The sequence below is a fragment of the Perognathus longimembris genome, chromosome 9 (genome assembly GCF_023159225.1).
Source record: "Perognathus longimembris pacificus isolate PPM17 chromosome 9, ASM2315922v1, whole genome shotgun sequence".
NCBI lineage: Eukaryota > Metazoa > Chordata > Mammalia > Rodentia > Heteromyidae > Perognathus > Perognathus longimembris.
Window position 1 is genome coordinate 53,282,803 of NC_063169.1, and position 25,469 is coordinate 53,308,271.

Here is a 25,469-nt window from a genome sequence, read left to right on the forward strand (position 1 = left end):
CTATGTGTGCACACACACTGCCCTCCTGAGCTGGGGTACTTTATTGACAATGCTGCTCTTCCAGATGTGTATAGAAACTGTTTAACCAGGCACAACAGAGGTTACCGATTTCTAAATATGATACCAAGCTTAGCCCAACACTTGGTAGACTGAGGCAGGAGAATCACAGTCAGCCTGGGCTGTAAGACACAAACAAACAATAAATCAAAATAGTATTTGCCTTTCCAAGGATTACAAACCCTATTGCACTCTAATCTTGAGCTACATGGCAAAAAAGAACCATGTTGTTATTTGCAAGAAGTAAGCTACTATTAAGGTGTTTTTTTAAATGGCGAATTGAATAGCAACATGGAGATTCCTTAGCAGACTAACAAGAGTCCTCATGGGGAGTGAAATACCACATAAAACATAAAAACTAAATTATCCCACTGGACTACATTATATCCACATGGAGAGACTGAGCTTACTTGGACTTTCTTGACTTCAATGTGTTTCAATCTGTTTTTAGAGAATATCTGACAAGTTGCTATCTTACACTGTAAAAAGAGACTTGGGTTGCATATCATATCTCTGGCACCAACAGTTTGGAGGAGAAGAGTAAATAGGAATATATATATATATATATATATATATATATATATATATATATATATATATATATATCCTAGTGTGTTGTGTGTGCCAAGTACCAGAGCGTCAACTCAGTTCCTTGTGCTCTTGCTCAGCTTTTTTGCTCACTGCTAGTATTCTACCATGGGAGTCTCACTTCCAGTTTATATTTACTTGGAGATAGATTCAAGGACATTTCTGTCCTAGTTAGTTTTGTACCATGGTTCTCACATCTCAGTCTCCAACGTAGCTAGGATTATAGACATCAGCCATGAGCATCAAAGTTCTGTTATATTAGCAACTCTTTTAAGTACAGTTATAAAAGTATAATAGCTTTATGGTTCAGGAAACTGATTAGCTATGTTTATATTCATTTTGGAGAAGAAATTTGATAGTATCTTTTTAGGGCCAATTTTCTTGGATGGAGTTATTTTGCTTAAAAAAATAATGCAAAGATGTCCACATTTAAGGGCTTACTCCCACAAGACTAATATGCTTCAATTTTTTAGACAGTTGGCCTCCCTTGCTTGTGGTCAGGTCCACAAAATTAGACAAATGAGAACTACTGGATTAAATTCCAATAATTGTAGACATTGAAGGAGTATGTGCAATAAACACTGCCTAAGCCAAAGATCTGGGCGTGGAACTCAGGTCTCTTGGATTCCTGGGACTTAGGGCAGTATGACAGACCTGTCTTTGCTTGTTATCAGCCTACACTCATCAGGAAATCACTAAAGAACAAACATTTAGTACCAAAAGGACTTAAGAAACACCTAGTTTAAGTCATCTTGCCAGGAAGAGGAAAGGTTCACAAACCTAAGGCCTTTACCCAAGGTCAGAGCTGTGTGTAGAATCCAGGTCTCCTCTCTCTTAGCAAACGTATTCCTCTTCACCAGCATTTCTGTAGGTACAATCAGAAGACACCAGTGTCACCATCCCAAGGGACATCTCAAATATCTCAAATGTCCAGATTCCTGGGTCCTCTTTCCTTGTTCTCTCTCACTATAGAGACCAGGAACGCCCATTTTAACAAACACATTGGATACAGAGTTAGACAATCAATGTACTCTATGCTTTTTTTTTTTTTTTTTTTTGGTCAGTCATTGGTCTTGAACTCAGGGCCTGGGCACTGTCCCTGAGCTCTTTTGTTTCAGGGCTAGCACTCTACTACTTTGAGCCACAGCTCCTCCTCCAGTTTTTGAGTGGTTAATTGGAGATAAGAGTCTCACAGTGGCTTTTCTGCCTGGGCTGGCTTTGAACCATGATGCTAAGATCTCAGCCTCCTGAGTAGCATTAGTAGGATTAAAGATGTAAGCCACCAACCCTCAGCAGTACTTCTTATTTTTAAAAAGAAATTCACACCATCCCCCTTTTAAGATGCTCCTCTTTTACAATAGTACTCTTTTGGTACTAATTACAATATAGTAGATAGGATACACAATGCTTTAGATTAACATTATACTCAGTTCTACTTCATTTTCCAGCAATATAAAACCTCTTGTATCAAAAGAAAATAGGCAAAATTTCACTGATTCTAGAAATAGAACTATGATACAAAATTTATTAAACTGCAGTAGTAGAATAAAGAAAAAGAAGGGGGAAAAAGCAGCTTATACAATGGGATAACAAAAATGAATTAAATGAATTAAAATATTATAGAATTACTTTCAAAGAATTGACGTTTGGATACATTAGGGGCATGCTGAGAGAGCAAATCTATGGTGTTTATGTACTTTATAATTCAACATAAGATTTCTGAAGCTACTTGGAGTTGTATGTGTAAACAATAGCTTGTGTCAGATTTCTTTTTTTTTTAATTTTTAATGTCAAGGTGAAATACAGAGGGTTTACAGTTACAGATGTAAAGTAATGAGTACATATCTTGTCCAACTGTTACCCCCCCTCATTTTTCTCCCACCTTCCCACCTCCCCATTCTCCCTTCAAGTTATACCATTAGTTTACAACATATTGTCTTATAAAGATTGCTGTTGCATTGGTTTGTCTTTTACCCTTTGTCTCACCATTTTAATGTTCCCCTTCCCTTCCCTAATTCAGACAAACATATATAAAATACCCAGGGTACCAGAATCAAATACAGTGACAACAGGGCTAAATCATAGGGAAGATGAACAGAAGAAAAAAAGTAATTTCACATAGAACATTGAAAATAATGACATCAATGATAAACCACTTGTTTCCATATTTTGGAGATCATTTCTCTTAGTGTCATCTTTATGTGATCATATGTCCCTAGCTATTGAGCTATGGTGATTATCAGATCTCATTTTTAAAAGCACTATTTACCAGAGCCCTTTGACAAAATTACTCTGGTCATCAAGTAGTGTCCTTATGAGGAAGCATTTTTTACGAAAGTCCCTTAACCATGTATCCAAAACATTCACTGCTAAGCAGCTGATACATTATCATTAGCTTTAAATGAAGGTTTTACCGAATCCAAAAGATATTCTTTCCTTTTGAGCAAGTAAAAGCCCCACAAAAGTCTAATTTTTAATGAATTAAGACTAGTAATTATTTCACATAATGAACACCTATCTCGATGAGTAAAGATATTCAAAGCTATCTCCTGCTTTTCATTCTTCATTTTGAACTATTCCATAATTTTACTTTCTTATTGATTAAATTCAACTAACTTTTGTTCTCTGAAAAAGTCCTTCCTGATCATCTAATGCAAATGAAATACAAATGAATTATTTGTATACATTGCACTGACAATATTATCCAATACAATAATCATTTATGGGGTTTTTTTGGGGGGGAGGAAAAAAATTACTCTTGAGATTTTAGCCAGAGCAATGCTTCACTGGAGATTTAGTTGGAGAAAAGCCTGAGGTGGCACCAATAAAATCAAAGGTATGAATGAGGGACGAGGTAACAAACAGTACAAGAAATGTATCCAATGCCTAATGTATGAAACTGTAACCTCTCTGTAATTCAGTTTGATAATAATAAGAATAAATATATATATATGTATATATATATATATATATATATATAAAACAAAGGTATAAGTAGCAACTGGCCAGGAAAATGACTTCCTAATTCCAAGACTTTAATATTTTCATTTATAAAAATAAAATAAGCAATCATAATCACATTTTTCCTGGAGTAATAACAAGAAAATGTATTGCAGAAAGTGTGGCAGGGAAATGTTTCCTCTCTTAGAAACCCAAAAAAATAAGTGAGAGATTCCAACACAAACACAATTGCACAATGAGCTCAGTACTATGTAACACACCATTTGCGAGGGGGGGGGGGGCGGGTGGATAGTTTGAGATTTCAAAGCTTTTAAAGTTTTTAAAAGTTTACTGCTCTTTGAAATGTGTGAATGTGTAGGTGAGTAGGTGTATGAGTAGGGCAGATGGTGTGACCCCTATAGGAGAAACAGAGAGAAACATCACAAATAAAAATGTCCGTCAACCACAAAATTCTTTGTAAAATAAAGTAATATGAGTTTAAAAGCGCATGCCTGATGCTTGTTAGATATTTTTCATTATTATACACAAACACGAATACAGGCATAATTTGTATTTAGATATGCCAGAGGCAGAGAAGAATGTATAAATCAGATCTGGATTCAATCTTGAGAACCTCATAGAGGTAGACAAAAGAATTACAAGACTTATCACAGCACTTACCATAGCTAAGATATGCAATCAACCCAGATGCCCCTCAGTAGATGAAGGGATCAAGAAAATAAGGTATATGTACACATGGGAATTCTATGCTTCCACAAGAAAGAATGACATCACCCCATTTGAAAGGAAATGGAAAGACTTGGGAACAATTATATTAAACAAAATAAACCATACCCAGAGAAACATAGGCTGCATGGTTTCCTTCACTTGTAATAACTAGAATATATCTAAGATAATCTTAGCAAAGGATCACAATGGCTTAATAACAATGTGGATATAACCATATAAAATGATGCTTATTGAAATAAACTCCAAGAAATGGAAGGAAGAGGTTTTTTATTGAACTATTTGCAGTTATTTATTTTCTTACTTCTTTTTGTTCCCCTTTGGGTTATTCCCTGTTGTCACTGTTTTTAATTTCTGTACCTTTTATATATAAGTTGATCTGATTTGGGGAAGGGAAGAGGAATCACAGAAATGGTGAGACAAAAGGGGAACCAATGCAATAGTGATACTCACTAGACACTATGCTGAACATCAGCTTTACAACTTGGGGGAGAGGGGGAACTGGAGCAAGGGAGAAGAAGAAAATGAGGGAGGGGTAACACTGTTCAAAAAGATATATACTCATTACTTGACTTATGTAACTATAACCTCTCCATGCATCACCTTTACAATAAAATTTTAAATAAAAAAATAAGAATTACAAGAAATTTGGAAAAGTAAAATGTCAACTTAGGCTAAAACAAAACAGGAAACATCATAAAATACCCTCATTGAATTAGGGCCTTGAGTACTGGGGAAAATTTGAACCTGTGAAGAAAATAAATACAGACATTGAAATTAAAGAGAGACAGAGACAGAGAGATACAGAGAGAAAAATATACAACATACTACAACATACACATATACAGTCAAGCTATTGAGCCAGGAACTCTTCTGCTAACATCTGGACTTGGAACAGGCTTATGAGGTAGACAGGGTTTCTGACATGCCAGAGATGAGGAAGTAAGTTCAAGTTCAGGTCAGTGCCACCCATAAGCTGATGAACTCTAAGGCCAACTCTGTCTCTCCTGTACACTTCCTCAAAGATCAGGAGACATGCTCTCCTAGAACAAAGGGAACAGCCAAGGGCCACTCTGAGTAGAAGAAAAGGTACCCAGAGGTAAAGTCTGCTTTCTCCTTGCTTATTTCTTTATTAACTCAGTAAAGACAGTATAAGGATAGAGGGCTCAGCAACACAGATCCTGTGGTCTGATCACTGTACTCAAAGCCTAATGTGTATTCTCATTTGACCTCCTGACAACTCTATCGTCTGTGCATGTGTGTGTGTGTGTGTGTGTGTGTGTGTTCGTGTGTGTAAACAGAGTCCTAAAGATGAAAGAGTAAATGAATTTCCAAGTCAAAGAGCTAAATGGTGGAGGAGCTGAAATTCATACTAATTGTTATTAGACTTCAGACAAAAGCCTAAGCTTTAAATCACTGTGTTTTCAACATACCAGGAACACATAATTACATAATATACTTTATGTGTGTACAGATATTCGTGGGAATATATTTTGCATACACACATAATCATTTCATACCAAACAATGATCTCCAGAAATACTTGAGTTGATATGTCTGAATTTGGTACACGTTGTTAAACTGATAGTCACATTTCTTAGTATGTAATTATCTTCTTTCAACCATATGCTAAAGACCACTTACTAGGTACCTGCTTTATGTTAAATATTCTTTAGATATCGTTATGCATACCAGTATGAAGTTATAACATAGTCTTTATGCTGAGATAATTTAGACCTTTCAGATTTAACACTAGTAATTTAATAAAATAGAATTTATGTGCCTTCTTGTCTTTCTATTACTTGCTATGATTGAGTTCAGTGTTTTGTTTTGCTAAGATTGCCTAGGTAAATAGACTTTAACTCATGAGGAAAAAATTTCAATATGCAAAACACTGATGGTTTTCTAAGTAGCCATCAGTTAATAAGTATCGTCAGTTGATGAATATGGGCCAGGTTGTATTCTAATTTTCACAGAGCAACCTCCTGGAAAGCTCACAAAGTGTGATTCTTCAAGAGCCCTCCACTTCACTGAAACTTCCCATGACTCTTCTAAATTTTGTGCCCATTTGTTAGTATTCCTCCTTAAAAAATAATCCCCATAAATTTTATACTTCTTAAGATCACAAAGGATCAATTCATCCCAGCTAGTTTTAATAATTTAAAGATAACTCATGATTTGGGACTGATTATCAACAGACTAAACATAAACATCTTGTTCGTGCCTTCCTCTCTGGTATTTTCATTTGAATTACTTCACTAAGTGTTTCTAGGAAAGTATAACTACTAGTAAAAACTAAACCTCAAAGAAATGCTCATCTCTATTTCTAATGGTCTTGAAGCAATGACTAACAGGAGAACTCAATACATCACAGACCACTACCTGCTACTACAAGGAATTCCCAAGTGACCCTTACACAGTTTTTCTACTCAGACACTTGAAACTGCTGGGTTAATCTTTACACTTATGCCAGTGAGACAGAATATAGACAGTAGTACCCCTGTTTGCCTGGCATAAAGCATGAGGCCTGACCATTTGAAACAAAATTTGTTTTTATTTCTTTGGTTAGTCTTGGTAAAATTTTACACACACATGTAAAGATAGATGATAGATAGCTACATAGATAGCTAGATAGACAGGATGATAGCTAGAAAGATAGATAGATGATAATCTTACTTTTCATGGAGAATTCTTTCAAAACTATAATCCTTGGAGAAACATTTTCCCTCATGTGGGACTCAGCCTAAAGCATTCACAAAAGATTTACTACACAGCCCAAATGACAACTTTTTAGAAGAACATGACATCAAACTTGTAGTCTGAACTTAAAAATGCACCCTTACTGGTATTATAAGTCAGTGGTAGAGTGCTTGGCTACCATGTACAAGCCCATGGGTTCCATCCTCAATACCACAATAAAATGAAATAAAATGCAGCCTTGTTCTTCTTTTAACCCTTTCGCCATCTTACAGGGTTTTATTTTGTTTGGTAGTTGTTTTCGTTTGTTTTTGTCAGTCACCAGGCTTGAACTCAGGGCTTGGATGCTGTCCCTGAACTCTTTTTGCTCAAGGCTAGTGCTCTTCCACTTTGAACCAAGGTTCCACTTCCAGTTTTCTAGTGGTTAATGGAGATAAGAGTCCCACAGTCTTTACTGCCCAGGCTGGCTGAACCACAGTCTTCAAATCTCATCTTATTTGCCTGCCATGCAATAATGAATAAGTTGGGTGTATTTTCATCCTAGATTACTTATTCATTCTTTCTATTATGCAGTATTTATTGGGAACTTACAATGTGATGGCTATTGTTTGGGTATTGGGGAATGGCTGTGAATTAAACAGACAATCCCTACCTTGAAGAGAGGAAGACCCAAGAGAAGATATCTTTCAAGTATTTCTCTTTTCCAGGTGAGCGGTCCCAGCTCCTGAGTCTGGGCTGTGGCCCTGGCCAGCCAGACTGCTTTTTACCGTCACGGTTTCAGCACCCAAGCCTGGACCATGACCCTGGCCAGTCAGTATACTTTATACTTCCCCAATAAATCCATCTTTTTACTTGAAAAAAATATTGCTCTTTTCCAAATATATCTTGCTATTTAATAAACTGATAGGAATACTCACAAGACAGTATGTTGGAAATTAACCGTATATTTGGGGAAAGGGGAAGTTGGGGGGAGGGAAGGTAGGAGAAAAATGAGGGAGAGGTAACAAGTATAACAAGAAATGCGCTCACTTCCTTATGCATATTCCTGTAATCCTTCTGTACAGCACATTGGCAATAAAATTAAAGAATAAATAAACTGATACCAAAGTAGAACATAACAATTAGCAAAATATATCCAATTCCATTTTCACTGATAGCTTGTAAAACCTGTCAGTCATTTCTCTAAGATAATACTAGATTTCCTAGCTCTAACCTCACCTAGGATTATCATTGATTGTCAATAGAATTCACTGAAACCTCTGTTCTGAGACCAAATCCATGACTCAGTGCTGTCCATATGGAAATGGGCTGTACAATTTGGCCAGGAATAGTTTTTTGATTGTCTATGGGAACACTGGGATCTTTGACCTCACAAATAGTTACACAGCAAGCCTTATCCCTGTGGAAAAGTATTTGTTCCTTTGTGGCTCAGAGGCCCTGTGTTTGCATGTTGGGCTTGATGCTCTGGAAGTCATTTTCTCTAGCACTGGGGTTATTTAATTCCAAGGGCTGGTTTGAATTTCTTCTCAAACTCTAAGTATATAGGATTACATTTAATTGTTGGTTTACGTACAGGAGGATTGCTGTACTGAACTGCAAGGAGCCCTTTATAAGTACTTCTCTGTCTTGAGTAAATACTCATTCAGTGACAGGCTGGATAAAATCCCATGAATCTCTGAATCATAACACCTTTACAAAGATTAGGATACAATGCTCATATTACCTATGAAGCTTTACTTTCTGCCGGGTCTTATAACATAGCTCAAAAATTACCGTGTAAATCAGGAAAAACAATGTCTAATGCTTGGACACACTGGCCAGATTGCTAAACAGCAATAGTGAATACATATGTATTGGGAATGCATTGGGAAAAGACAGAATGAAGGTTGTTGCAAGAATTCATTAAGTCAGTGTTCCTGGGGTGACAGAGGCTCAGGCTGAAGCACTGCTACATATCTGTGGGGAAAGAAGTAGCCATGTAGAATTCCACTCTAGTTCAGATCACACTGTGACAGCTGATAAAGCAAGTATCTTAAAGTGTGGCATGAATTCCTAGAAGTTTCTCAGAGGATGATGCCCTTAAAAACATTGAAAAGGATTCTTGTCCTCAGGTTCTAATTCCTCCATCTTTTAGGACCCAGGGACCTGGTCTGATCATCACTTTTATTTAGTGCATTCTCCACCTTCACTCTATGCATGGATTGAAAAGTCATGGTCTTCATAATATAGCCATATTAGACTTGAAACTATGACGTGTATCATTCTTTTGTCTACTATCTACTCTTCATAATGACCATACAGATGATACTTCATCTAAAGAAACCTCATTGTGAATACCTGTGTAAGATCATACTGTGCGAGTCTGAAGGGAAAATCATTCTGGTATCACTCCCCAACCTTGCTGGTTGTCAAAACTATGAGCATTAAGAAGAGAGATGATGGCTTTAAACTCACTAACCAGGTGGTACCCAATTCACAGAAACTATTCCACCTAAGAATATGTTGAGAAAGTGAGAAACAGCTTCAATCACCAAATGTGGTTGTTCCATAGTACTGTCGTTACAAAAGGTTTCTGAACACTTGTGGATCTACTGTCTGAAAGAGTGAGCCTATGTCCCACAGTGACTGCACTGAGATCCATAGCCTACAGAACCTAGGCATGTGTCCAGTCACCAAATGGAGTCTTGCAAGGTCATGATCTTGTCCCTACAATCTCCCCCAGCCTCGTGTCTCTCAATTTCCCTTCTCTCCTGTGATTTGTATCCCCTCTTCAAGATGCCATTTTTAACTCCCTTCATTTTCTCATTCACCTTTAGAATTTGTGCATTTTTATGGTACTGAGAATAAACAGCTACCCAGTTTATCTTCTGCTTCAGCCTCCATTGAGGAGTGTGAGGGCAATGGTGTTATTATTGTCTGTTCCTTTCTCCTTTATCTCTTCAGAAACTTTTCCATGCTTACCAAAATATATAAGGGAACTTCTTTCTAAGCCGCTTGATTCCTTCCTCCTTTCTCAATGCCAAGGATAGGGGTTCATTAGTGTTTTCATCCCTATCTTGCCCCTCACACCTCTGGTCTCTGAATTGTTGGCTTTTCAAGTTCACAGTACTTTTTGTTGTAGGAAGAAGATTTTTTTCCTTCCTTAACATTCTATGACTGACTGGGAAGAACTGTTTTTTCTACAGAGACTACCAAATGGCCATACCCTACTTACAACCCCTTCCTTTCCACAAAACCATCAGCATACAGACCACAGGGTGGGTTTTAGAGTATCCAAGATGATTCTTTCTATATGACATCATTCAGTGGAGGATGAGTGTTGGGACTCCCTCAGCAGCTCCACAAGGAGGCTCAAAAATAAATCAAATGAACCAAAGAGAACACAACTGATAAAGAAAAGAGTTGAGATTTTTTTTTACCTCCATATGTTAAAGTCTTTCTAGTACATGCACCAGTTGTTCTTTACTATTTTCTATTTTCTCTAATACTAAGTATCCATGGGATTCACCTTAAATAACTCACTATGTATACATTAAACATTTTTTACTGTAGCTACTTGACATCTCTTGGAACTTTGAATTGTTAAATAAAAGATGAAATTACACTATGAAATTCTAAAAAAAAAATGTGCTGTTTATTCAGATATGAGGTATATATTGGGATGCAGTGTAGGGCAATTCTCAGAGCCCATACCAGAGTTCTTCAAGTTCCTTGACCAGAGACTTACAACCAGCTCTTATAACTGGGTGTGTTGGGGAGAGACCTTAGTGATCTTCCCATCCATGAAGTCTTCAGATACAGATTTTACTAGAATGATGCTTGCTCTGAGGCTGGAGTCACTGTTCTGCATGGTGAAAAATGCAGTCTTCAATATTCATCTCAAGGTGTTCAATGGAACAAAGACATGGTAACTGAACTTGTGCGACATGTGACTCCAGCATCTTGCTAATGGGGAGGTCAACCAGATGCCAGACGCGAGCCACACAACCTTTCTAGTGCCCTCTACTGGCTGAGGCTGGATTGATAGAAGAAACAATTCTGCCTTCTGGATTGGCCCTTCCTAACTTAAAAATAATAATACTGGAGCTGAAACCAGGTTTTCCAAGTTTTGGTTAGTAATAAGTAGTCTTTAAACATTTAAAAATAGGGGTCTGTAATAAAATGCTGAGAGAATCTCTGGAGATTGCTGCTGTTGGCCCTTTTCTAATAGAAAGCATACGCATTGAGCTAACATTTTGTTCTTTGAAGAAGAAAACAAAGCTGTTAAAAGCTAGTAGGCTCGTTTTCCAATAGCAATAGCATTAATATCTTTCAAGTCATTCCTAACCATAGCTAATGAGAGGTTTAGGAGGGATGGTCCTTCCTGAAGGGTCACACCAGGGTATGGAGACCACAGAGCTGCTGTTGACTATTGGCAACAATGGGTTTGTTAAGAATTTCTGCTTAGTTTGAGGTGATTATCTTATTTTCTTTTTTCTCTTGCTGGTAATTCTCTTATTTTGACTGGCTGAGTTTGGGTTGGACTATGAGGCCATGCCAGGTGGTTGCCAAAGATCTGCACTGACAGATCGTTGAAAACTTATTAGGCTGACGTTTTAACAGCCTGCAATAGGATGGAAATCTGCTCTTTCACTGGAAAAGCTTAGGAAGGAAAATACAAGCTAGAGCTGAAATTGTCACCGCCCCCCCCATTCCAAATCTGCAGTCCTCTGGCACACGGGCTGAGGGCTGCCACAGTGTTTAAAGAGGAAGGCCTGACTGTGCCACCCACGCGGTAGACAGAGCTGCAGAACACACTGTGGACTTAGGCCACAGTAAAGAAGGAGAGCTTGGAAATGCATGTTTCAGGAGCAGAGAAAGTGTGATGTATGCCACAGGAGGTGCTAATGGCTTCCACAGCCACACGTCAGCCTCTCCTGAGGTGTCTGCTGGGTGGTTGGGGAATTCTTTCAGTCATAGCCATTCTATGGAATCATTCGAGTGAAAAGAATAAGAAATATCTCAGGCTTTGTGTACTCTTTGAGACAGAAATGGGGGGGGGGAGAGATTACAGGCCATACCCTGGTTGAGCATCACCCAATTTTAATTCCAATGTTAAAAGAATTCATTAAGCATCTGTCTCCAGGACCCCTCTTTTTTTTTTCCAGCCAACTCGCTTCTATCCTCCAGACTCAAGCTTAGTCTTATCTCTTTTTGGAAGCTTTGTGTATGGCCCATCACAGAAGAGGCAAGTTCCTACCACCACTGATGGAGTCCCTAGCCTTCTATATTCCAACGTCAAACAAGGCTATAAGCTTCTCTTGATGACATGACCTAGCCTGATTCTCATTTGGTTTTACAAATTCTCATTTGGTTTTACACTGTACTCACAGTACAGTGAATACCTGCATAGACTTGGCATTCAATAATATTTTTTCTGAATATTCCTTTAGTCACTCATTTGCTTAGAAATTCATAGGATTCCAAACTTGCAGACCTTGCTAAATTTGGGGAGCTTCAGTCTCAGTAGTGAGCTTTTACACTAAAGAGATCAAAATCATTTACTCTCCACATTTACCTTGTAAGCGTCGGAATCTAATTAGTGCCATGCAGATCTGTGCTCAGGAAGACCAAAAGAAGGGAAGGAAGTGCTGCCATTTTGAAACATCCTTCTACTGGCAGCTTGCATCTGTTATCACTCCTCTGAAGCCATACATGATGTGGCTACATCCCTGACAGCACTTATTGGTGTGTAAACATAAATGTCAAGAAAATATCTCTTCTCGTGCTAACCCAGATAATATCAGTATGTCCCACAGAGTGGACGCAAGGAATTCATCATTCCTTGGTTTAGTAAACAAGAGGAGTGCCCATTCTGCATTAGTCATCGTCCTAGACATTGAGAGATTCCAGGGTGAGCAAATCAAACAGATGCAATCCCAATGAACACGTCAGCATACAGGCATTTGTCTTGTTTACTCCAAATCTCACTTGAGAAATTTGTACTATGTGGCAAACTTGCAGGACCTGAGATCTCTGGTGAGGCAGGGAACTAGAGTGGGGTGAACACAGCCCAGGCTAGAATTTTGCATGCTCCTGGTTATCTCTAGCAACTTCCTAATGGTCGGATTGATAGTTCTTTCTTTGGCTGAGGATGCTTTTGTGATTTTTTTTTTCCCAAACTGACTCTAGTCTTATGTCAAGGTTCTTTATCTTCTGTTTTAATGAGTTCTTAAGTCCTAAGATGCTGAGGTTCCTGAATTTCAACAGTAATATACACTTTTCAGTAGCCAGCTTCATGGATGTCAAGACACAATTGAGCCTAACGATTTTTAAGCCCTGAATCACCGGCATGTATTGTTTGTTGAGTCAATGGTTCAGCAAAGTCCCCTGGCTTCCTACTTTCCCAGTTGTGGCCCACCAAACCAATGAGCTCACAGACTGCTAGACCAGTTTTGAACAGTTGTTCTAGCAGTCATTTCAGGGGAGGGAAAGAGAGCATCTAGCTTATAGCCTGGTCCTCCAATAATTTTAGAAGCACCTAATTAATCACCTTCATTAAACTCCTTTATGCTCTTCAAAAGAAATCCTGTAAATGTGGGAAGAACAAAAATTATAACCTATTATATTTTGTAACACATTAGGTATTTACAAAAAAAAAACACCTATTATTAGCTGACTGACACTGAACACAATTCTAAGTAATATGGAGTTCTATCTTGTCCTTGGTTTTATTTGTTTGCTTATGTCTCCTCAGATCTGAAGAGATCAAGGGACTTTCTCTGATAGGATTAGTCACCTATGACCTGGGAGAGGCCTACACATTCCAGTGATAGTAGCTACCCTGAAAAAAATGAAAAGGCTGGCTTACTCTACTTTTTTTTTTTTTTTTTTTTTTTTTGGCCAGTCCTGGGGCTTGGACTCAGAGCCTGAGCACTGTCCCAGGCTTCTTTTTGTTCAAGGCTAGCACTCTACCACTTGAGCCACAGTACCACTTCTGGCCTTTCCTATATATGTGGTGCTGAGGAATCGAACCCAGGCCTTTATGTATACAAGGCAAGCACTCTTACCACTAGGCCATATTCCCAGCCCTGGCTTACTCCACTGAATATAATTTTTCCAAAGTCTTTCCATTTCCTTATGAATGGTGCAATAGCATTCTTTCTGATGGAAGCATAGAATTCCATTGTGTATGTATACCACATTTTCTTGATCCATTCATCCACTGAGGGGCATCCATGTTGATTCCATGTCTTGGCTATGGTAAACAATGCTGCAATAAACATGGCTGTGCTGGTAGCTTTAGTGTGGCCTTGCTTGTGATCTATTGGATAAATGCCCAAGAGTGGGATTGATGGATCATAAGGAAGCTCTATGTTTAGTCCTTTGAGGAAATTCCATACTGCTTTCTAGAGTGGTTGAACAAATTTACATTCCCATCAGCAGTGTAGTAGTGTTCCTTTTTGGTCACATCCCCACAGGCATCTGTTATTGTTAGTTCTGTTGATAATGGCCATTATAATTAGGGTGAAATATAATCTCAATGTTGTTTTGGAAAAAATATTAAGTGAAGAAAGCCAGGCTCTGAGAAACATAGGTTGGACGGTTTTCCTCACTTGTAGTGCCTATTAGTCTACAAGTAAACACAATGGATGGTAAAAGACATAAAATTATACTTGGACATGATAAATTAAAAAGAACTTTAAGTGTTCACTCAGTGAGACCAAAGGAGGATATTCTAAGGATCACAAAGGCTCAATTCTATGTGTATATGATAGAGCATATAGAAATAAACTCCAAAAAAGGAAAACAAGAGTTTTGGTGTTGTTTTGCCTTTTGATTTTTTTCCTTTGTTTTTGATTTCTGTAGCTTTTGTCTTGTATATAAGTTTTATCTGTTTGGGGGGAGGTAAGGAGGAGCACAGAAAATGGTGGGATAAAAGGTGAACAAATATAGCAGTGAAACTCACTAGACACAACTTGTGGTGGGGGGGGTCAGAAGGAAAAAACTGGGAGGAAACTAAGGAAGGACTAAGGACACTGTTCAAAAAGAAATCTACTCATCTGACTTATGTAACTGTAGCCCCTCTGTACATCATCTTTACAAGAAAAATTAATAATTAATTTTTAAAAGACTGGGAGAGCAGTAACTGGTTTAAGAAAGCTAAAGTACTGTCAGTTAAGCAATGAAAATGAAATATCAATTTGTCACTACCTTTAATAACTTCATTTGAGTAGCTTATTTATATGTATTACCAAATCAGGTATTGTTTCTAAGGTTAAAAACTATAATTTTCCCAGCTTTAAAAAAACTGTAGGGGGAAGAGGGGACGAGGTAACAAACAGTACAAGAAATGTATCCAATGCCTAATGTATGAAACTGTAACCTCTCTGTAATTCAGTTTGATAATAAAAATATATATATTAAAAAATTGTACATTTACTTTTTTGTACATCTCCATTTGTACAGTGTAATTTTTAATGTTTTAAATAAATTGTTTAAATTCATTAGAAAGCACTTGTCTAACATGGACAACATTGGTTTCCATACCAAGCAACACACATACACACACACACACACAACTACAAATACCAATTTTAATAACCCAATTTATAGTGAGACGTCAAGTGCTGGGTGGCTTATGTCTGTAATCTTAGCAATTGAGGATTGTGGTTTGAAGCCAGCCAGGGCAGCAAAGTCTATGAAACTTTTACAATTAACCAGCAAGCTGAAAATGTGACTCAAATGTGGTAGAATACCAATCTTGAATGGAAAAATCTAAGAGATAACACTTGGCCCTGAGTTCAAGTACTGGTACAAAAATAAATTAATAAATAAACTACTTAATTACAATAAAAAGTACATAAAATAAAATGAAAGGATTGAAAAGATGTAATGTAATTAAGATAACTTTTTCTAAATTATTTTTAATTATCTGTACAAACACCCCTTTCAACATTCTCACCCCTTTCTCTCCTACCAACCCCTTCCCTCACTTCTTAATTTTGTGGGATGTACATAGGATTCTTGTCTACATTCTCCTGTTCGTGAAAATTATATAGTTTTAACTTTAGACTGCTAACAACTTTTTAAAAGCAGTATTTCAACTTTTGTTCAAGTTGACAAAACATAAGTTATATACATTTATGTTATACAATGTAATGCTTAGAAATATTTACATTATGAAATGACAGCATTAAGCTAATTACCACGTTTTACCACTCATACTTGCCAGTTGTCATGGTGACAACTCATGATATTCTCTATGTTCACTTGTATTATAGAAAATGCCCAATGTCCTTCCTTTCTTTCTTCTCTCCTTCCCTCATTCCTTCCCTCCCTCTTTTACCTTCTTCCTTCCTTTCTTCCTTCCTTCTTCCCTTCCTTCCTTTTTCCTTCCTTTCTTTTTCCACACTATGGATTGACTAGGCAGCACTCTACCACTTGAGTCACAGCACCTGATCCTTTTGCTTTTAGTTTGTTTTATAGATAAAATCTGGTACTAACTTTTTGGGGCTAGCCTTAGAAAATGATCCTCCCTCCTATACATCTTGATCCCAAGTAGCTTGGATTACAGACATTGCTACCATGTACCACCCAGAATTTTATTTTGTGACTGAATAATTACTACTTTGCATATATGCCACTTATCTATTCATTGAACCACCAATGACCACTGAGGTTGATTCTATTCTTTGGCTCTCTGACTAATACAGTATTTTTATTTCCCCATCCTGGGGCTTGAACTCTGGGCCTAGGCCTTATCCAAGAGCTCCTTTTGCACAAGGCTAGCACTCTACCACTTGAGCCACAGTGCCACTTCTAAATTTTTCTCTGATTAACTGGAGATAAGTGTCTTACAGACTTTTCTACCCATACTGGCTTCAAACAATGAACCTTGGATCTCAGCCTCCTTTGTAGCTAGGATTATAGGCATGAGCCACTGGTGCCCAGCTGAATTCTAAATGTAATATTAAAAAAAGTGGGCCAAGGAATTAGTAGCTTTCTCTGTGTGTGTGTGTGTGTGTAAGTACATAAACATGCATGTATATAAATATATCTAAATATATATTATAGTGAACATATGAAATAGTAAAAGTAAAGCATTTAGAATAATGCTTACCCATAGTGTGGACATAGTCTATATAGTCTTCAGAGAATTATCAGGCATCTATAAAGCAGTGAGGCATGTTGGGAATACCAGTGATGAACATGATTTGATTCTTTATGTTCTGTATGGGCAATAGGTTACAAACCTGAATTCATGTGTAGCTTATTCTATGTGCTACAGAAGGGCAGCATGAGCCAGTGTTGGGGTCTCTCTGGGACCCCTCTCCCCACTTCTCCAGGGGAGATGCCTGAATGTTGGGGTCTCTAGGACCCCTTTCCCCCCATCTCCCGGGGGAATGCCTGACTCCCAAACTGTGATGGATTACGCTAGGTTGAGGAGAAATGCCGAGACCTCCGCCCTCCCCTCCCTGTCCCTCACGTGTCAGGAGCGGCGGCGGAGGGAGGCATGGGGAGACCATTCGGTGGTCCATGAGTCTCAGCCTCCCAGAGGGAGGGCAGAAGAATTTATTATGGTGACAAAGGCGGAAGGGGAGGGACTTGGGGTGATTAACTGATTGGATGAGCTGGGCTGCCCATCAGGTGATGTCATGTAACTTCCTCTGTGAGCGGGGATCACAATCCCCCAAGGGCTGACATGTGCTCGCCCCAGGGGCTGGGGCTTCTCTTCCTGTTAAAGGCTAAAGCCAGCTGTGGCCTCTTAAAGGCACAGCTGTTCCCAACATCTTTTTTTTTCTTTAAATTAGTAGGGGATGTTGCAAACATATGGCATATGTAAGCATAAGGCAAAATGCTGACATAAGATATATAAGGGGTAGGTAAAGTGGCCATCCGTCTGGCTTTGTCCAGAGAAGCTGGTCTTCGCGCTAAGTGCAGACATTCCTCTTTTGGCGGTGAGGTAGAAGTAGGCTTAGGTTCTGGCATCTCTGGTAGTCCACCACTGGTGACTTAAACACATGTGATTAGTAAAACATTCCTTCTTTCATAAACATTGAGGTGAAGGCGCTAAACCTTTGCACTTACCTTTTTTTAAAACATTTTTTATCATGAAACACTGAGGTTGCGTGTCAAACCCTCAGCTCCTATTTCCATTTAACGGGGCTCCCTAACAACAGGGTGAAAGGCAAGGAAGAAACACGGTGCAAAATTTCTTTAATTTTTGTGTGACGCTGTGGGCAGTATGGCCACGGCAAAACATTGCGCCATGAGATGCTCAAGAAAGATATCCTTAATTAATCCTGGGGGCTAGCCCCCCCTCTTTTGTTTTTTAAAATTATGACACCGGCAGGGAGTATGGATGGAGGTCTCTTCTTCTGTAGCTATTTCCTGCTGAAAGGGGGCGACGTAATCAAGGGCCCAGGTTTTAACTCTGCCTGCAGCTGTACGAAACCCACCGCCGCCGCCACCATGTCTCCAGAGTCAGGCGCTCGTGAACCCTAGCAGGGGCGCCCAGCCCTGGGCGCTCAGAGCAGGACGGACCCCAGCCCAAGGCCGCTGCCTTCGAGCTCCCGCCTCCGCTCCCCCCATCCCCCCTCCCAGAGCCCGGCCGCTGGCCCGCAATCCCCTTGGCCTTGCCACTTTACTGCTGCTCTCAGGCACCAGGCCGCCCGCAGTGCTCCAGCAGCGCTTCCACCGCACCACGCTCGGTGGCCCAAAGATTTTCGCACTAGACGTACAGCGCCACCCGAGGCTGCGCGGGCCCCAGCGCACGCCGCTGCTAGTGAAACTGAGCGGGGGGGCCCTCCCAGCCCTTGGCCGTGCGGAGACCAAACACTGTCCTCGCACACCCTGCCACTCGTTCACAGATGGGGGCCTGGAAACGCCAGGTGGGCAGGGGCTCCCAGGCAAGATGGCGACATCCGCTCTGGGCTCCCCGGCCACCTGCGCTGCCCCCATCCCCTGCGCTCCCCTGCCGCGTCTCCATGGAACGCACGACCCCCCCCCCCCCACACACACACCCTGGCCTAGCGCCAAATCGCCGTGGCGGGGCAACTCTTTCCGGCGCCACGTCCCGGGGCTTGCGGAGCCCCGTGAGCCCATGCCTGCCTCTCTCTATGCGTTTGCCCCCTCTCTGGGCGGGCACTTTCTCCTCTGAAACCCACTTACTCAGCGAGTCTGTGGGGTCACTGGACCCCGAAATTCCCGGCCGTGTGTTCCCACCCTGCGTTCGGGCGCCATATGTTCGGACCTCAAGGATCCCTTTTCCCCGACCTCCCAGGGAAAATGCCTGAACCCCAAAACTATGAAAGAGACTCAGCCCTACCCTTCCCACCGGCAGAAGGAATAAGGCGTATCTTTGTGGACTTTGCTGAGTTAAGGAGAAATGCCGAAATCCCCTTCCCCGCCAGCACCCCTCACGTATCTGACGCAGGAAGAGAATCCCGGGGAGACAGCTTGATGGTTGAACAGGTCTCAGCCTCCCAGAGGGCGGGAAGAAGAATTTATTACGGTGACAAAGGCGGAAGGGGAGGGACTTGGGGTGATTAACTGATTGGATGAGCTGCGCTGCCCATCAGGTGACGTCATGTAACTTCCTCTGTGGGCAAGGATCACAATCCCCCAACGGCCGACACGTGCTCACCCCAGGGGCTGGGGCTTCTCTTCCTGTTAAAGGCTAAAGCCAGCTGTGGCCTCTTAAAGGCACAGCTGTTCTCAACAAGCCAGGATGGTTTCTCTGTTGCTAGAGTGAGCACAGCCCCTTATATGGACACTACAAAAGCTGTGTCCTGTTTTGAGTGTTCGTGTTCTCTGTCAGAGATGGACAGGAACAAGGTAGTCTGTGTTTCAGGTATAGAAGACAGAGCAATGGTGAAGTCCCTAAGGATAAATGAGAACCTAAACTGTAACCTCTCTGTACATCAGTTTGACAATAAATTAAAAAAAAAAGAGAGAGAGAACCTAAGAATTCAAATACTGATGAACAGAACCAGGTACAAACTTGGGATCCCTCATTCATGGGGTACCAGGCCAGGAAGTCCCAGCAAACATTGTTAGAACATGTAAGGAGAAGGGGTGCAATACCTTAGGCCCTAGAAAAACCCATGATCTTCCTTTGTGGCAGAACCTGCAGTGTTCAGAGCCCAAGACCCTGTGACTAAATCTAATTAATCACTTAAATTGGGTCATCATCATGGGCAGCACAGAGAGCTGGAGACTGGCAGCAAAACCCAAGTAAACACTGACATCAATGAGAAAAATCACTGGAAAGAATCTGGTTTCTTACAAGTCCTAAGAACAATCAGATTCCCTTCTGGGCACTGCTTTAAAAATCTGCTCCATCATCAGGTAACTTTACAAAGCAGGGAAATTAAAGAGCTGCTTAAAGGTGCCTCAACTATTTCCCACACCCAGCAAGACCAAGACCAGGAAGGAGACTGTGCCGTCCTCATTGGAAAGGCCACTGCACCTGCCCTTGCTGCTTGATAATGAACTTGTCTGGCCAATGAACCCAGGCAAGCCAGGACTGTTCAGGAATGCATGCTTCACAGGAGTTTCAGAAACTACTTCCAGCTGTTTGTACTCACAGGGATAAGAGCAAGACCCTGAAGGTCCACACAATGACCTTGGCCTAACTGTGGTCATAGCTGCCAACCATCCCCTCGGGAAGGCCATGCAATGAAGGAACAACTCTTCCAGGCTAGCACACTAATGAGCTGTGCTGTTAACCAAGGGTAAGAGACCACTCCCAAGCCATTTCCTTGTGGAACCCAGACTGTGCACGAAAGGGCTTCCTAGTACTTGGTTCTGTAAAAGCTTGAAAACTTAAGAAACCACTGACCCTCCACTTTAAAATAATTATTAACTCTTTCAGGTCATAAAAATACCACTTTAAAAAGTAGGTGAGGCAGAAAATAGATCCTAGCTATTTGGAAGGACTTAACCTCTGCCAAATACAAACCAATCAGGAACAAACAGTAGGATCAGTTCCATGGGCCATTAATCCATGCATTTGCTCCTTGAACCAACCTGGTAGCACATCAACAACCCCATGTTACTTACAAGGAAATGAAGCCCAAAGAGATTAAGTGGCATGATAAAAATCACTGTAGGTCTGCAGAGTAGCTGGGAAAGGTCTTAGGCTTTTGAACTCAACAAACACCTCTTGCATCCAGAATTTCATGCATCTCTGCAGTCCATCCTCTTGGCCCACAGTAGCTTTCTTCTTCTTTGGATCCCTGCGCCAAGTATGTATCTCTTTGCATGCAATGTGGATCTGCCTGAGACATGGAAGGACTTGGAAATTATGGAGTCATCTTTTTGTCTCTCAACCTGCCCCTCTTGGTGTAAAAGAATCTTGTAATTGGGTGTGAAAAACACAGTTCTTACACCCAGGAATTTTTTCTCCTTTCAAATTAGTTTGTCTTCTATTAAGTGTAGCTATAATAAAGGTTGATGAATTAGCCAAGCTGTGAACTGTGAAAGAGGGAATGGAGTTTCCCTGAAAGCAGTTATATGAGGATATTGGTACAACCATGTTTCATGCCATGAGCCATTTTTATATTCAAAGTATTATATACGGGGGCATATTAGGAGATGCTTCTGCATAGAAAGAAGTTGAGAGAGTAACTGAAGGCAAAAATAATTATAGAGTCATGCTCATAATCCCAGATATTTGGGAGGAGGTGATCAAAGATCATGATTTGAGACCAGTCCAGGAAAAAGTTAGGAAGACCTCATCTCAACTGGTGGCACAAGAGGAAGACTGTGCTTAATGCAAAACCATGAGGCCATTTTTGAAAAGTAACTAAGACAAATACTGCTGAGAGTATGATTCAATTGATAAAGCACTTGCTTAGCAAGTGCAAAGCCCTGAATTCAAAATCCCAGGACCATAAAAAATATTATTATAAAAAAAAGCTAGCAATTCTTGTATTTCCTCTCAACATTTCAGTTTCTTTCTTTCTCTCTCCTTTTCTTTTTTCTTTCTCACCTTTCCTTCCTCTCTTTCTTCCTTCTTTCCATTTTTCCTTTCTTCCTTTCTTTCTTCCTTCCTTCCTTCCTTCTTTCCTTTCCTTCCTTCCTTCCTTTCTTCCTTCCTTCCCTCCTTCTTTCCTTTCCTTTCTTCTGCCCATTCTGGGGCTTGAACTCAGGGCCTGGACACTATTACCCTGAGCTTTTTTGCTCAATACTAGCATTCTATCCCTTGAGCCACAGGTCCAATTCCAGCTTTCTTTTTGGGGAGGTGTGATTAACTGAAGGTTTAATGAAACATTTTATTATTGCTAGACTTCTAAGTTTTGTCAAAATGTTAACCTCAAAATAAACCTCATTTTATATATAATTTGCTTAATCTTGATTATTGGTTCTGCTGAATATAATTTCTGCATTTATTAACTATTCAAATCCCCTGTGAGTTGCTTGTACCCTTTATCATTTTTTCTAACCAGATTATTTGTCTGATTCTTACTGATATGAATGTTTTTATAGATTCATATTTGCCAATTACATTCATTACCAAAATATGGCCTATCTTTTAATAACTGACTGGATCTCTAGAGCTCGCTTTGCACCAAAGTCTTGACAAGCAAGTTTAAACTAAAATGCAGATAGCAAAATTGATGTTTCTATGAGTTGTAGATTCAGAAAAAGTTTATAAACATCACTATTTCATTTCTTTGTTTTTTCTTAAACGAGTTCAAAAAGCTAAGGATTAGACATATACCTATATGTTTGCTTCTATGTGTGTTGATTGCAGAGTGAGTCACTTTAAAAAATATAGACAGTGAATAGAACCATTGTTGAAAGTGATTAGCCGCAGATCCTCAGGCCCAATGGATTGTGTCTTCTACTGCAATAGAAATTGTTAGAGCAAAATCACCTGTAGGCAGGCAGCAGGCAGCAATGATCTATCCCAACCTACCTGTCAAATATTTTACTACTAGAGAAGTCTCCTCTTAAGACAAAAGGCTCTAGCCCCAGGTAACTGAACAAAACAAGAGCAAAATGAACTATGGTTATGTCAGTTTTCATGGACATTATTTCCTTGAGAGTCCTGATTCAAAATATCAAAATAAATATGTCTATTTTCTATTTCAGAGGTGTGGCGAAATCTTGTTTGAGAGCCCTGATCAGAATGCCAAATGTGTTTGCATGCTAGGTAAGAAGGCTTCTCATTTTGCATTTACTGAATATGTTGATATCGCATGGAGTCACTGTTCTGTTGCCTTGCAGTCTCTTGCTCTCTTTTAAAGAGAGTTAGAGGTTCTGTATGGATTTATAAAGAGCTATAACACATATGTAGAATGCTTGATCCACTAAGTGTAGACTCATGCTTCAGAGTCATTCAAAACAAGACGAGTATTGTAGATTAAGCAGATTCTGGTCAAAAGGCAAGAAGAATCACATTGTTCCCAAGGCAGAGATGTTAAGATAGATCATAAACTATTAAGTATTTACAACACAGTATAAAATCTGTGGGAGAAATACACATTTGAACTAATCTGAAGTCAGCACAATTACCCACAAAAATGCATTTGTAACAAATAGCAGTGTTATAGTGAATAATCATTTGTTCTTATGAGATGATAACTCACCATTGCCTTTTATGAACTCTTCACTTTTTATTCTGCTAAGAAATAAAAGTGGTATTATTTCTTCATTTTGTAGGTTAGAAATAAGTACAGTAATTCTATACTAACCCCAATGTGAGGAATAGTCAAATTATGGCTTAAAAATGGTCAGACCATGATAAGAAAGTTTCTAAAGTACAAATTTTAAGTTCTAACACCTAGAATTCATGTAAGTCACCGAAGTATGTCCAATGAACTTCACATTGGATATAGCAATTGAACAAATAACATTTTAGCTTCTTGCATTTACTCTGGCCATTTCATAGCTTGATAGCCTCGATTATCAGTAAGACAATCCCAAATAAGATAATAGAGATGGGGAATGATCTCAGTTATTTATAATTCAAGATAATCACACAAATAATCCAAGAATGCTCATTATTTAAAAGACAAAGAAGAAATCCAGGTACAATGGTTTGCATCTAAAATCCCAGATACTTGGGAGACAGAGATGAGGCAGAACTAAGTTCAAAGCCAATCCAGGAAAAAATTAGCAAGCCTCTATCCAAATAAATAAACTGATCCAATTAATATTTGCTCATTATCCCACCTATGTGGAAGGTATACATGGGAGGAATACTATCAAGCTAGTCCTGGACAAAAAAAGAGAGATACTACCTGCAAAATAATTAAGAAAAAGAATAGGAGGCTAAAGGCAAAACTAAAAACATGTGGCATCATTTTATTTTCTTTTTGGTGGGAATAAGGTTTGAACTCAGAGCCTTATACTGATTGGTTGCATAGAATTTCAAAGTAGGAATGTAGCTATATAAATGATTTGTGCTTTACTAGTATTGTCTGTCAATTGTGATTCATTGAGCATTCACTTGACAGGTAAAATCTATCCTAAGAGTCTCCCATAATTAGGTTACTTATTCTAAGCAAATTAAAAGATATCTACCTTTTCACCATTTGGCAAGAAGGGTGCATTAATTAAGCAAATATTCATCATTAAGCTTGCAGATTTCATTCATTTATCAGATTTTTATTTCCTTGGTAATATAGAACTAAAACACACACACACACACACACACACACACACACACACACGCATGAGAATGGAAGTTTTGTTAATTTGAGGACATACAAAAGACTGTAGGTACATTTTTACTTTTAAATACTACCTGTTTACAATCTCTAGAGCTTGAAGCTAAACCTGTGCATAGTGAAACTACCTGTGCCCTCAAGGAGCTAACATCTAAGAAGGCTTAGGCTGTTCCTACTTAATCTTTCTAAGAGGATTGCTACAACCTTTTCAAGATGAAAAGACTAGATGAAAGAATTCCAAAATAATTGGCAACATCAGTAGACGTGGATCATCCTTGCGTTAGGAAGTGTGCTCCTGAGGGTTGCTGTTTCATATCAGTGTGGTGAACTATGATAAGAAAAGAAGAGACGTTGAATGGTTCAGTCACTTAATATGCACAGGAGCAACTCAAATTATAAACAACTACAGCACTAACACCAAAATATCTTTTATTTTCTTCAAGAAAGAATATCTATAGCAACATCATACACATACAAAAAAAAAGTCTACATTTCCTGAGATTTAGTAGTCCATTGCTTCCTTTAAGACAAACATGACATGGTTTTCTTAGTTTTTTCAGCAGAGGGTAAGAGGTCTGATATTTAAAGGGAATATTGTTTTTCAAGTGTTGACAGGCATAAGTGTATTCTGTATTTTTTTACTCATAATTTTCTGACACTTTTATGAGTAAATCAAAAGTTTCCAAGCAATAACACCAAATATATATACAGCCTGAATTTCTACAAATTCCTTTTGATCTTTATGCTGCTGTCATATTGAGATCCCTGTTAGAACCT

General features: G+C 39.4%; 1 protein-coding gene across 1 annotated transcript in view; it reads left to right on the forward strand.

Moving 5' to 3' along the window:
- Positions 1 to 25,469, forward strand: part of Pde7b (phosphodiesterase 7B) — a 295,006-nt gene that overhangs the window by 73,446 nt on the left and 196,091 nt on the right. The window contains exon 2 of the mRNA XM_048354139.1: positions 23,113 to 23,173. Coding sequence (XP_048210096.1) covers positions 23,113 to 23,173 — 61 coding nt within the window. The remainder of the gene's footprint in view (positions 1 to 23,112; positions 23,174 to 25,469) is intronic.